Raw genomic sequence first — 15,021 nt, 5'->3', positions numbered from 1 at the left:
TCAGGATCCAGGCCTAACCCATCACAACTCGTCTGACCTAACTCACAATATGTGAAGTGCTTTGAGATCTGCAGACAAGGGGCTAAGCGTTTCATTTATTATTTAAAATAGTTTTGTGTTTAATTCATTAGCATCCGTGAAATGGGGCTTTATAGCTCTGTAACGTTGGAAAGCTTTAAATGGAAGACAGGACAGCAAAGTGCAAAGTCCTTCCGTAGTCTACAGTCCCCACGGGCAGCACGCAGGTCAGGCAGTAGAAACTGTGGAGCCGAGCCAGCCGCGCGCAGCCCCGGGCAGAAGAGCCCCCACATCCCCTGCAGGGGCTGGCGAGCTGTGGAGCGCCAGAGCCAGGGCACGCGCCGCAGAAAAGCCGCGCTCCGAACTCAGGCTCCTCCGCCCAGCGCCCGCCTCCCTTCCCGGCAGGGAGAGCCCCGCCCCGCCCCGCGCCCGGCCAGGCTGGCGGAGGCGGGGCCCGGCCCGGCGGAGCGGTGCTGAAGTTGCACGGGATGGTGGAAGTTCCGCGGCCGGGGCAAGCGGGGGAGGCCCGGGCTGCGGGCAGGTGAGGCGCGCGGGTCGTCCCCAAGGTGCGCGCGGCATGCAGCCGGCCGCGGGGCCATAGCGAGCGCCCCGGCCAGCCCAGCGCGGACTCCCTGGCGGCGGCGGTCCCAGAGCCCGAGCCGCGGGACCTTCTGCGCAGGTAATGGCCTGCGCCCTGCTGCTTCTGGCCTGTGGCTTGCTGGGTCAGTGCCAGCAGGAGCCCCAGACCCCGGACTGGAGGATGACCCTCAAGACCATCCGGAACGGGGTGCACAAGATAGACATGTACCTGAACGCGGCTCTGGATCTCCTGGGAGGAGAGGACGGCCTGTGTCTGTATAAATGCAGCGATGGTAATAACAAGTCATAACCTCCTACCAAACGCCCGGCTCCGGGGAGGGAGGCGCTGAGCTCCCAGCAGAGGTGGGCCTGGATTTTTGGAGAGGGTTGGAGCCAAACTTTGCAGCGGATCCCTTTCCAAAAACATACTAACTGATGGCAACGAAAACTAGATCTGGCTCTAAAAACTCTCGCTGAACTCTGGGGGAGTTCAGTTCCAGATGCCCTCATGCCCTGGCTTGGGTCCATTTCTAGGGGCAACAGATCAGTTTCCAGGTAAAATGTTGAACATCTGGATAGGATTAATGCATTCTGAACCATGAGGTCATCTGTGGCTTTTGGTTTAGGAATTTCTCTTGCCCTAATGTACCCTCATATAAAGATTTCTCTCTCTGCCACCATCAAACCCAGAAAAGAACAAAAACTGTCAGTTTCTACAGTTATTTTGATAACTGATATCTGTGGCAGCCTGACATCATTAATATCTTGTCTGGAACTTTTAAAAAAGTGTATGTTAAAAATAGGGTTAAGTACAGCCCTGTCTTCACACCAGTCTTCTGTATTACAGGGTTTAGTTTCCTTATCTTGGAGATAATGTATAGTGTCTACATTGTACTCATAAGTCTGACACAGGATTTTTGGTTGTCAGTGATTTTTTGTTAACTTTCATGACAGTGTCCAATGTTTTTGTCTGTAGCAACTCTAACTTGCTGTATCTTAGTAGTAATAAAACTGTTCTGAATACTCTTCAAAGTGACCACTCTCTTCTCACTGTAGTTAGTTGCCACAGGTGTAATTTAGTACTTTCATCATTTCAAGGGTCTTTATTACAGAAGTATTGGGCACTTAAGGGAATAACAGTTAAGCGTAGAATGGTTATTGGCTGTACTAGGATATGTTGTTTTTCAGACTTTTGTATATGAAAAATAATGTTCCCTGAAACTTCCATCAGAATTGCTAGTCCAAATTCAATAGTAAAAAGAGGACCTATTTAAGTTACTGTAGAGAAGTTACTCAATTTAACAAACACACAGTTGCCAGAAATTTAATGAAAAACTTAGAACATGATTGCAGTGAAACTTGAGCTTTGGCTTAATACCTATTAAGTTAACACATGCTATTTGCACTGGTAAAACAAACTAATTTAATTTTATGTCATTGGGCATAAATATTTTGCCTGGAAGGGTCAAGACGGATTCTTTTCCTCCAGCTAGGACACTGCACATTTAATTAGGTGTAATGTGTGGGGATTTTACTTTCCTCTGCTCCTCTTATTTTTCATTGCTAGAATCTATTTAGCATATGTAAGATACTTCAGTCAGGGACTTTTTAAAAAAAAAAATCACAAAACTATTTATAACCTCAAGACATATGAAAATGTTAAAAATGGAGGATTCACTGAATAAGCCCTTTTCAATTGGGATAGTATAAAGTCCCATCTGAAATTTCTTCCTTACACTAAATGCATTCTAGCAATTTATATGTACATGCAGTTTTTCTGTGATGCCTCTCTCTGCTTTAGGAGTAGCAGTGACATCATGCATTGCTTTCTAGCCTCCAACTTCTACATATACCCTCTCCCATACACTCCCTTCCGTAGAATGCTTCCTTCAGTTTGGTCTCAGATGCCAAAAGCAGTTTAGCTTATTCTTTAAAAATTCCATATTTCTCCTTATTCTAGTGTAGGGTATCACAGTAATTTCATGGCATTTCCCCTTTGCATGCTTTCTAAAATATCAAGGAAGCCCTGCTCAAACAGAATCAATCAATGTTGTAGTTGTACAGAAATAAGCAACAATATTTCTGTATCATGTTCACTCCAGTTAGTAGTTCTGATGTCTAAAATGAAAATTAAGAGCAGTGTCTTGGATTATAGATAAGAAAAGTATGTAGAAGTCTTGGTAAGTTTACTAAACTTGTTTTTCTGCTTTTTAGTTCTCCCTGCATATAGTACACTTCTGCCTTACCTAATATATTCTTTGTAGGCTTGATGTTTTGAATTTGGATAGCTAAAATCAAACCAAATAAGTAAATAAAATATTAAGAAGTACTTAATACCTGTAGCTCCCCCTGACTTGCAGCGTGGTGGGAGCTTTGAATATTCAGGTGCCTAAATACGGATTTAAATGCCTAGTGTTAAGCATATAGTTTTGAAAATTTTGGCCTATATTATTTTAAGCAGTAAAATAGGGGGTCTGTGCAGTAGCTTGAAGCAAAAGATCTGTACTCAGTGCTTTTAAAATTCCTTTTTTACAGGGTCGAAGCCTCTTCCACGTTATGGGTATAAGCTTTCACCACCAAATGGATGCGGATCCCCGCTATTTGGAGTTCATGTAAATCGTTCCTTCATGCATTTTATTTTTTCATATTTACTTGGACTTTCATATTTAAAAATGGGTTGTGAGCAATCTACTTCAAAAAGAAGTGTGCTAGTTTTACACTTCCATTCTAAACATAGAAATGTGCATCATATTTATAAGGCCAGAAGGGACCATTATGATAATTATGCAAGTGGTCAGACTAAAAGAAGCCAAAGAATCTCACCCATTAATTTCTGTAGGAAGCCCATAACTTTTATTTGAGTTGTAGCAGATCTTTCAGAAAAATATCCAGTCTTGATTTAAAGACTTCAAGTGATGGAGAATCTATTATATCTGTATATAAGCCGCACTGTTTGCTAAATTATTCTCACTTAAAAGTGTGCACCTATTTTCTAGTCTGAACTGGTCTATCTTCAGCTTCCTGCCCTGGTGCTGAAAAATTGGAAAAGGTTCAGAAAAGAGCTACAAGAATGATACAAAGTGTGGACAGTTTGCTCTATAGTGAGACAGCGAGATGGTTAAAAAGAAAGAGTACTTGTGGCACCTTAGAGACTAACAAATTTATTTGAACATAAGCTTTCGTGAGCTACATCCGATGAAGGGAGCTGTAGCTCATGAAAGCTTATGCCCAAATGAATTGGTTAGTCTCTAAGGTGCCACTAGTACTCCTTTTCTTTTTGCGAATACAGACTAACACGGCTGCTACTCTGAAACCTGAGATAATTAAGAAGCTCAATCTATTTAGTTTATCCAGAGAAAGCTAAGAGGTGACTTGATCATGATCTCTAAGTACCTACATGGGGAAGATATTTATGGTTGTATATTGTGTGATTAGATTTCCTAAACGAAATATTCATGTTTTTCTTAGTTTGTGGCTGAATTTCTGCAATATTACATGGGAGAAAAAATTAGTCACTACTAGTAACAGATAGGGCCCTACCAAATTAACAATCTATTTTGGTCAATTTCATAGTCATAGGATTTTTTTTTTTTTTTTTTAAAGGCAAGTTTCATGATTTCAGATGTTTAAATCTGAAATTTCACAGTGTTGTAACTGTAGGGGTCCTGACCCAAAAGGGGGCTGTGTGTGTGCTGGGGGAAATCATAGGCTTATTGTAGCAGGGTCACGGTATTGCCCCCTTTACTTCTGTGCTGCTGTTGGTGGCGGCGCTGCCTTCAGAGCGGGGCAGCTGGAGAGCAGCGTCTGCTGGCTGGGAGCCCAGCTCTGAAGGGAGCACCACCGCCAGCAACTGCGCAGGAGTAAGGATGGCCTGGTATGATATTCTGTGCTGCTGCTGGCAGGCTGGTGTCTTCGGAGCTGGGCACCTGGCCAGCAGCTGCCGCTCTCTAGCCACCCAGCTCTGAAGGCAGCGCAGAAGTAAGGGTGGCAATACCTCAAACCTCCTACAATAATTCTGCAACCCCCCGTAATCCTCTTTTGGGTCGGGACCCCCAGTTTGAGACATTCCGGTGACATCTGCATAGTATAGGGTAAAAGTACACAAAAGACCAGATTTCCTGGGGGAGACCAGATTTCATGCTCTGTGACACGTTTTTCATTGCTGTGAATTTGATGGGGCCCCAGTAATAGACTAGTAACTGGATGTTTGCTAATATAAACATTTTTCTTCAGTACTCTAGAATATTACAGGAATGATATTAAATGAATGATCATTCAACAAGATATCCATCTCCCTCCCCCCAGCAAAAGATCTAAGACCTGCAGTGGATGAAATAGAATATTTTCTGATTTAAAACCAATAATATTGGGTTGACCTAATGATGGGAGAATCCTGGATTCAGGTCCTCTCTCACTGTCCATGCCAGTAACATTTTGTTTGGTATTTGCAGTAGCGGGTAATGTTTTTTTTTTGTTTTTGTTTTTTTTAAATAACTTCATCAACCAGATTGATTCAACAGTGTGCATAGAAGGCAGGCAATTTTTACCAATCCCGATGCAATAAAATTATCTTGTTGGCTGGAATACCAACCTTGATTTTTTTCCTTTTCAGTTTGACATTGGTATCCCTTCGATGACAAAGTGCTGTAATCAACATGACAGATGCTATGATACCTGTGGCAATAGAAAAAATGATTGTGATGAACAGTTTCAGTATTGTCTCTCCAAGATCTGCAGAGAAGTACAGAAAACACTAGGAATATCAGAGAGCGTACAGGGTAAGGCAGAAAAATAGCATGCAAGTTATATTGAGTTGATCTTTTACTGAAGTTGTATAAAGAGTCGGACTCATGGACTTTAAGCCCAGAAGGGACTATCATGATCATCTAGTCTGATGTCCTACAACCTCAGGTCACAGATCCCCACCCACCCACTCCTGCAGTAGGCCCATAACCTTGGGCTGAGTTACTCAAGTCTTGAGTTAAAGACTTCAAGTTACAAAGAATCTGCCATTTTCTCTAACTCAAACCAGCAAGACATCTTGCTGCCCCATGCTGCAGAGGAAGGCAAAATACCCCTAGGATCTCTGCCAATCTGAAAGGCTGGGAAAATTCCTTCCCAATCCCAAATATAGCTATCGGTTAGACAAGTGATACTCCGACTGAAGCAGCAGTGTCCCCTGCGGCTTTGCAGCACATGATATTAAAACACTGATTTAATTATTAACCATCAGGATGCTTTACTGTGTTTTTTTTTTTTATCAACTACAATTGAGTAATGAGTAATATTTGGTCAGTCATTTTGCTCTGAGAATTTTTTTATATAAATTCAGTCGGAATGTCACTGGTCTAACTGATATAGAAATATAAAAAATTCTCAAAGCAAAATGACTGACCAAATATTACTTTAAGGCCAGAAGGGACTATTATGTGTATATATCTAGTAAATGAAACAATGAATTCACACTACTGTGTGTCTTTTGGATAATGTTGATTGCTAATTTGGCTCCTGAACCACTGAAGTCTGAGTATAATGGAGTTAGACCACAACAGCGTGGCGAGAGCCAGACACACACATACTTGGAAAAATTCTCTGTAGTAACTCAGGGCCCTCCCCATCTAGTGTCCAATCTCTGGTCGTTGGAGATATTTGCTAATAGCAGTTGTGGGTGGGCCATAAGCCATTGTAGACAATCTGATCATATCACCCCCTCTATGAATTTATCAAGTTCAGTCTTGTAAACAATGTATAATGGTAATAACACTTCCCTGTGTCGACTGGAAATACCTCACCTGATGCATCCTAGGATGTACCAGCCTCCAGCCACATCACATTGTCATCCTGGATCGACTAATGCACCTAGGGCTTTCTCTGCCTCTGTAACTTCTAACTGATAGGTCCTCAGCTTATAACAAGAATTCTTGCTTAGGCCCTGCATGCATGGCCTTGCACTTTGCACTATGAAATTTCATCCCATTTCTATTACTCTAGTTTTCAAAGATATCCAAATCTTCTTGTATGATGTTCTGGTTTTCCTCCATATTGGCCGTATCTCCCAACTTTGAGTCATCTGCGAACTTTATCAGCCCACCCCCGCTTTTTGTGCCAACGTCATTAATAAAAATGTTAAATAAGATTGGTCCCAAGATCAATTAATGAGGAACTCCAGTAGTAACCTTCTTGCATCCTGACAGTTCACCTTTCAATGTGACCAATTGTAGCCTCCCCTTTAATCAGTTCCTTACCCATCTTTTGATTCTTATTAATATTCTTATATTAATCCCTATCTTCTTCAATTTAACTAATAATTTCCCATGTGGAACTATATCAGATGTTTTACTGAAATCCAGGTAGATTAGATCTACTGCATTTCCTTTGTCTAGAAAAATCACTTGTATTCTCAAAAAAAAAATAAAAATCAAGTTTACCTTTATGTGCTTAACTGCTCTCTCTTTCAGAATTTATTTTATGACCTTGTCTACAGTTTCCTGGATTTTTCCCCCCACGCACACACTTTTCCTTAAATATAGGTATTATATTTGTAGTTCTCCAGTCATAGGGTCTGACCCTCTTAATTTTTTATATTTGTTAAAATTCCGTGCTATTGGATTCACAATTTCATGTGTCCATTCCTTTAACTTTCATGAATGGACATTATTCACCCTTCCCCTGATTTGGTCCCATAAAATGCTGGAGTTCGGCTTCCACCTCATATGTGAGTATTTCCAGTTCCACATCCTCCTTCCCATTAGCCACCCTACCACTGTTCCCAGACTCCTCATTACTCTCATTAAAAACTAAGGCAAAACATTCATTTAAGTGTTGGGCCATACCTAGATTGTCTGATCTCTACCCCATTCTCAGTGCTTAGCAGTCCCATGTCGTCTTTCTTTGTATTCATTTTATTTGTATGGCTAAATAACCTATTGCTATTGGTTTTAATTTCCTTTGCAAGGTTCAATTCTGCTTGGCTTTTGGCAGTTCTCCCTTTTCCCCCTGTGCTTTTTGATCTTCAAGAGAGAGCCTACAAGAAACAGAAGAAGGGGTGGATCAGCAAGGAAAAATGATCTGAAAAATCTTGATGTTTCTCATCAGCCTCTTCTCTCCTTCCCTTCATCATCTGCTCAAATCTCTTTCATAACTCAACCATAGATTCTAGTTGCATCTCCAAACATCAGACCCATCTCTTCCATCAGATCTATCAGGTGGCATTTCATACAAATGAAGCACGTTTCAGGTACCTTCTCCAGAATAACACAAACCACATCTTTCACATCCAGTCATTTTCATTTTCTATTCCATTCTATTCTTCAGGTCACTACCACTGCTGCCTGTGTAGCGGTTGTAGCCTTCTCTCCTAAGCACCTGTCGGGGTGCAACACGCCTTCCCCTGTTCTAATCCATTTGCTGTTGGGCGGGCTGGTTGCCTTTATAGGCATGCTGATTAGGGAAGCTCTGCCCCCAATCAGGATTCAGGTGTGATCAAAAGCTCTGCTTCTCTCGCCACACACTGCCACCTGTTAGACTCTGCAAACTGAAAACAAATCAGCAAACAAGCACACACTTTCAAGAACTCACTCGTAGGAACAGCGGCTTGGCTTGCCTCCCTTTTCCTTCTCCCAACAGATCTTCCAGCAGCCAATGGGAGCTGCTGGAAGCAGTGGCCAATATGTCCCTTGGCCTGCGCCACTTCCAGCAGCTCCCAGTGCCCTGGAGCAGTGAACCGCAGCCACTGGGAGCCATGATTGGCCAAACCTGCGGACGCGGCAGGTAAACAAACCGGCCCAGCCCGCCAGGGGCTTTCCCCGCACAAGCGGTGCAACAAGTTTGGGAACCACCAGTCTAAACTAATTGAATCTGAACCTGGGAGTAGTAATAAACTACTGTTATTTCACTTTCCCTCCCTATTTTTTTTAAGAGAAGAGATCTGTGAGATGTATTTTCTGGCTTTTACATATGTAGAGCTAGTAAAAAAGGTAGAGGAAGGAAAAAATTCTCTGCAAAGAACTACAACTTAATATTCTTCACCTCCTACACCGAGATTCCCTAAAATACTACCCTGACCTGTATCTTTGTTAGACTGAAGTCAAAAGTGAGAGACTATGAAAAGAACTGGCCTAAATATTAAACCTTGTATCTTTTTACTTCAAGATCCCTTTTAATGCGCATGAAAACCAGCAGTACCACTTCATAAAAATTACTATAATCCGATATATTGCTGCAGCACTGCAAATAAAATATTTTTTGTTGCATTGGATGTGATTTAACCTGCTGCTGCATGTGACAGAATAAATTGCAGGCAAATGCTGAACTGTTTCCTTTTACAAATAAAATACAGTTATCTCTTAGGTAGTGAACATTAATCCTTTGCCTAAATGTTCCTTTTAAAGTTTGAATTTTACTCTTAACAGGGTGGGCTCCAGTTACTGAAAAATCCAAGGAGACTCCTGTTCTCTTTCCAAATAATTGAGGTGTCGGTTATAGACTCCTAATGAATTTATTTGCCAGGAACGCACATTCCAGAATCCAGTGGCATAGCTGTTGCTCTTGTGACAAGAGAATAGCCTCTTAAATTTTGCATTATGTTATATATTAGAATTGGTGCTATTTTTAGTATTCTCTTAGTTACCAATCTTACTCCCATTGAAGGCAGCAGAAGTTCTGGCAGGTACTTCAATAGGAGGAGGCTCAGCCCTTAATTTAAGGGCATGTCTACACTTACCTCCAGAGTGATTGATCCAGCGGGGGTCGATTTATCGTGCCTGGTGAAGACGTGATAAATCAACCGCTGAGCGCTCTCCCGTCAACTCTGGTACTCCACCGGAGCGAGAAGCGTAGGTGGAGTGGACGGGGGAGCGTCAGCAGTCGACCTACCGCAGTGAAGACACTGCAGTAAGTAGCTCTAAGTACATCGACTTCAGCTATGCTATTTTCATAGCTGAAGTTGCGTAACTGAGACTGACTTAGCTCCACACCCCAGTGTAGACCAGGCCTGAGTAGGGGAGGAAAGTAATGCTTTGTGCAACAGCAGTAGAGGGTGGAATTATCTTTAAAGAACAATACTATGTTTTGATCTGACTTCTGTGGGAGTGCATGCTATGCTACTTTGTGATCATGGATCCAGTACTGCAAATGTGCAATATTTGACAGCTCCAGATTGTTAAGTGCTGTGCTAAAACAGGGCCACATTGCTTGGTACCATGACTAGTCTGATTAGGAGCAATATGTTCGCAGGAGGAGGCCCTCAAAGTAGTTTGACTGCAGTGAAGTATTTGTCAGAACTAGTGTGAGATCTGCCATTAAAGCCAGAGGCATAACACTCAATGCTATTTCACATAAATAAGGGCAACACGAAGCTGTATTACTACAATTACATTTGTATTGCATTTTCCACAAAAAATGCATCTACTCTATAAATGTTAATTTTGTCAGAAGTTGAAATATGAAAAAGATTCGACGTGTTGTGGAAATTAGAGTTGAAAATTATCATACATACATTCATTCATCAGGCTATGTTCACTATTTGTGCTTTGGCAAGTTGAAAACAATCTTTAAGAAAAAAAGAGTAATGTTTAGTTATTACAATATTCCAGTAAAAAGTACTTCTAAAATGATCTTATACTGATTTCATCTCCCCTTGTATCTTGCAGCCTGTGAATCAACTGTTCAGTTGTTGTTTGATGCAGTTATACATTTAGGATGTAAACCATACCTGGATAGCCAGAGAGCTGCATGTATGTGCCAATATGAGGACAAGACAGACCTATAAAAGAAGACACTGATGAAAGCTGATGAGCTAGAACTAAGAAAAAGACAATGTGTACGGAGAGCCAGTGTTTTGTTACAAAGCTGTTTAATTTCATTTTCACAAAGCATAACAAAAAATGGTTCAAACATACACTAAAGTATTTTCCTATTTTAAAAAACTGCTTAGCCCTCCTACTCTCTGACATACACTTGGAGCTTGAAACTGGAAGTGGTTTCCTTCAACATGTGCCCAGGGGCTTGAGGTAGGGTTGCTCATAGAATGCTACTGCAAAAACTACTGGTGTCTTTTGCTTTAAAGAATTTAAAAATTGGTGGTGGGGAATGAAAGGAGCATGGGAACCAGATAGACTTTTCAAACTTTTTTTTAAAGTAGGTCAAGTTTTGGGTTTACCAACCTTTAATGTTTCTAGTATATCTCAACAGGAAAGGAAGATCTTCTGTGTTTGAAATATTTTGTGGATTCAGTATGTAATCTTAAATGTCTTGCACTTCTGTGCTTTTGGTGAAAATATCACTGTGATGAAATGACTTCTGTTTCTCTGCTTCAACTGTGTTGCTATGTTCTCATATACAGTATGTTGAAGGCTATACCAAACCTAGAACTAAAAACTGCATCTTCCTATCTGTTTTATATATCAAACTCACTTCTGAAGCACTAGTTAGATCGGAAACACTGGCACTTTTAAGGCTTAAATTGCAAAATGGAACAGTGTAGAACCTAGCAAAATATGAGGTGATACTTCTGATGTGACAACTTAAGGAAGCATTGCTGTTATTCTTACAAATTATTTCTTAAAGAAATATTTTTAATAGATGTTTATATTTTTCAAATCCAAATTTATTTTTATTAAATGTACCACCCAACAGAGGCATTCTATTTAACAAAGGTGTCTTTATATGTATAGCAAGGATGGATCTTAATTGTCTAAAGAGAATGATTTTATATTTAACTCTTGTAATGTAGACTGTGTTACTGTATTCACTTATCTTTTCGGCTTATCTTCCTTTTACTCTTTTCTTTGGGATTTTGTAAAAATTATAAAGAAAAATGATTTTTTAAAGTGTCTTGGTATTTCTGCTACTTGTGCAAGGGTCAGAGTATCCAAAAACATCTATGAATATATTGCTATGTGCAGCTAACAAATATACAATTCCTAAGTTTCCCTCCGTGCATTTTTCCCTATGTGACTTTTAACTTGGGTCAGCGAAAGTTATTCAGTTTTATGTCCAGTGTTGTTTTATCTTCATTTTCTGTACTAACTTTAAAAAAAAAAAGTGCAAATTTCAGCAAGAGACCATGGATTTTGATTGTTTATCTCTAAGGCCAGATCTATACTACAAAGCTTGGTCTGATAGCTATGGCAATCAGGAGTGGGTGGGAACCACACACATGCCAGAGCCAACATAGCTATGTCAGCAAAAAAAAAAACTTCACTAAAAATGCAGCTACACCAATAGAGTGCTTCTGTCAACATAGCTAATGGTCATTCAGGGAAGTTGTGTTCCTATATTAGGGCCTGGTCTAAACTACAAAGTTAGGTCAATTTTAACTACATTGGTCAGGGGGTTGAAAAATCCACACCCATGATCAGTGTAGTTAAGCCGACCTAAGTTCCTGTGTATACAGCACGAGGTGTGGAGTGTTGCAGCAAAAGCTAAAAGATCATGACATTGAACCTCTGTTTTGTATATGCTTTATAAAACTGGATTGTGGAAATATTTAGTTTGCTGGGATTCTCTGCCTTAGTTTTTCCAGTGTAGCCACCTATAAGTGCACAAAATATTTATTCCTTTCAAACTGCACAATTGCAGGCAGATAGAAGTGTTTTGGGAAACGTTAATTGTGTTTTGTGACTATCGTACTGTGGCTAGTCTTGATTTCCTGTCTGCTGTTCTAAAATTATTATTGCCAAAGTAGTGATCAAAACTGATGTAAGCTGCCACATCTAAAATTTTGACTGAACAAATCTAAAAACAACACACGCTCCCTTGAGTTGTAAATCTCACTGGGGTAGGTAAGAGAGTTTTTACACTACACACCTGAATGAGGGAACTTTCTACTGCTGCAACAAGCTGTGTCTTGTTCTCCTCAAGCTTGTAGAGAACTTGCAGTGTAAAAAACCTTGCAGGAAACGGCCAGCTACATATTAAAAGGAGAAATACGTGTTTGTATTATTCAGCAGTGTTGAAGGTGAGTGTTGCAATGGCATAAATGGTCTCACTTGCAGTACAAAGGAAGTGTTTAATTTCTTCCACAGTATAGAGTGTTTGCATTTCTCATGAGGTTTCCATCTGGCAGAAAGCTGCTGGATGTCAGAAATTCTTGCTCAGACAAGTATCCATCAACACCACAAAAGGAAAATAGGTAAAAATGCATTATACAATAAGCCCTTCTGCACACAAAGGTTACCTTTTTGTGCCTGCATCAGTTAGATCAACATCTAATCACTTAACATAGTTGTAAAATCCCTCTTGTTCCCTAATGGAATTTAACTCATTAATGTGCTCTCCTAAGCAGTGTAGTCTGCTGCAACATTTATTTAAACATACCCACAAGATGTCCTAAGAGCCAAGGATCTAGTCCAAATTCTGTACCAACACTGGCTAGGACATGTTCCACAATCCACAGAAAACCGTTTTCTGTAGATTGGGCTGGAATGCTTTGAACAAAAGAAGGCCTATTCTCCCCTCTGGGAGATCAGAAAAGCAGCAAGTGGTATATTAATCTGCTAGATGTAGTTGTAGTTCTGAGACACCTGCAGTAAGACTACAAAAACACCAAAACAACCACAAACCATACCAGGGCAAACTGTTCCACAACACACACTTGCCTAGATCAAACAAAGCTTTTCCCTGTTGTCCAGTTTCAGCTTCTTGCAGTTGGCGGTTTGGTGACACCCAGAGGATGGGGATGCATCTCTGGCCATCTTGACTAATAGCCATTGATGGACCGACCTGTCCTTCATGAATTTATCTAATTCTTTTTTGAACCCAGTTATACTTTTGCCTTCACAACATCACAGGGCAACAAGTTCCACAGGATGACTATGTCATGTGAAGAAGTACTTCTTTTTGTTTGTTTTAAACATGCTGCCTATTAAACAGAGTAAGAAAAGCAAAATCCAAAAAAAGTACAATATCATCTTAGTCTATATAATATGAAATATTTTAAATCTATTTTAAGCTCATGCCTATTTCATTCAGTGATTCTGGTAAGATACAGTTTTTCATTTTACATTAAGCCAAACTCCAGTTTCCTGAGGCATCTCAAAACTATGAATATGGCTGTTAAAACGACTTTAAACCTTGGTGAACAAAAGGCTGCTTTGGGGAGCTGTAGGTTTCAGCATACTATTGTTTCCCTTTCTCTGAGTATCCCTCTGGAGCTCTCAGCCCATTCCCTTGAACAGTCACAGAACTTTCAGATTCACTGTTCCCAAAGACATACCACACGAACTGCTAAAAGTAGCAGCATAGATGTGGGGACAGGGGGGTTAGTGCAGGCTAGCAACACAAGTACATACCCAGGGTCACCACTCTGCTAGTATAGCCATGCTGCTGTGTCTACACTGCTATTTTTAGCCATGTTATGTTAGTATAGGAGAGTGTTACTGATACCAGTCCAACGCCATGTGCACATCCCATGACAAACTCAAAAGAACGTTTTCTTTTAATATAGACAGTTTTGTTCAGCTACCCACTGACTTCTGAAACGTTTCTATTATATATTAGAGGTATCACTCTTAAAAGACACAAGAACAGAGCAAAGAACTTGCCTGCAGCTGATTCCTGAAACTTAAACAGTTCACAATCTGTCAACATTTATGGGTCTACAGTATAACAGAAGAGTAAAATAACTCACTCACTAGGTAACTATGTGGTTACACTTGGATTAATTTCACTCCTGACAAAGTAGCTCCTCCTAATCCTTCAAGTGTGAAGTTTTAACCATATCACTGAAATTACTATTGAGTTACCATTAGGGTTTAATGTGCAAAAACAAAAGAGATGGGCTTTTTGGTGGGGGAGGGGGGGTTTGGTGAACTGTTAGCTATTAGGTCCATTTATTCTAAATGCAGTCATTTTGATTAGCGTAACTGGACTATTTTAGAGTGAAGGGAAGAACTTTAATCTGCTCTTTATTCTTTATGGAATCCTCCTCTATTTCCCTAATTTATAGTTTTTAATCTCTTTTGTTTTCCAACCCTCAGGCCCTAGTTCTATCCATTTTTATATGCACATATGTACTTTGGGATTTGGCAAATATGTTGTGATACAAGTGTAGGGAGTAAAAAACTATAGCCACAGCACTTGTGATAAATATATGCTACTGGTCCCACATGGAGCTTTTCTTTACAAAATGAATAGGTGTATAGATTAATAGTAATTATTATAGTGTCAAACATTTACACAACAATCTACCAACAGATTGAGACACGTTTCCTGCCCTAAAGTATTTACACGGTAAGTGAAAATAAAGAAAAAAGACCAGACATAAGACAGGAATTAAGGTTAAAAAAAAAAAAGACATTGTGGAGAGTTTATTGCAGGTTAGAACAGGATAGGAAAATTTCCTGAAAGATGTGAGTGGTAAGGAGGAATTGGAGGAAGGAGGAAGCTGACAATTGTCTGAAATGGGAAACCAGAACAAGCACA

At 40.4% G+C, this 15,021-nt stretch overlaps 1 protein-coding gene across 1 annotated transcript; it reads left to right on the top strand.

Annotated features, from left to right (window-relative positions):
• The first annotated feature begins 487 nt into the window (after window positions 1–487).
• Window positions 488–11,426, top strand: PLA2G12A (phospholipase A2 group XIIA). Its single transcript, XM_077814401.1, has 4 exons — window positions 488–890; window positions 3,133–3,209; window positions 5,210–5,375; window positions 10,248–11,426. Exons 1-4 carry the CDS (start codon window positions 701–703, stop codon window positions 10,364–10,366), a joined length of 552 nt encoding a protein of 183 aa, XP_077670527.1. The 5' UTR covers window positions 488–700; the 3' UTR covers window positions 10,367–11,426.
• Window positions 11,427–15,021: the final 3,595 nt, after the last annotated feature.

Source organism: Eretmochelys imbricata, chromosome 4 (genome assembly GCF_965152235.1).
Source record: "Eretmochelys imbricata isolate rEreImb1 chromosome 4, rEreImb1.hap1, whole genome shotgun sequence".
Lineage (NCBI taxonomy): Eukaryota > Metazoa > Chordata > Testudines > Cheloniidae > Eretmochelys > Eretmochelys imbricata.
The sequence above is the reverse complement of the archived record's forward strand: the minus strand, read 5'-3'. Positions and strand labels throughout refer to the sequence as shown.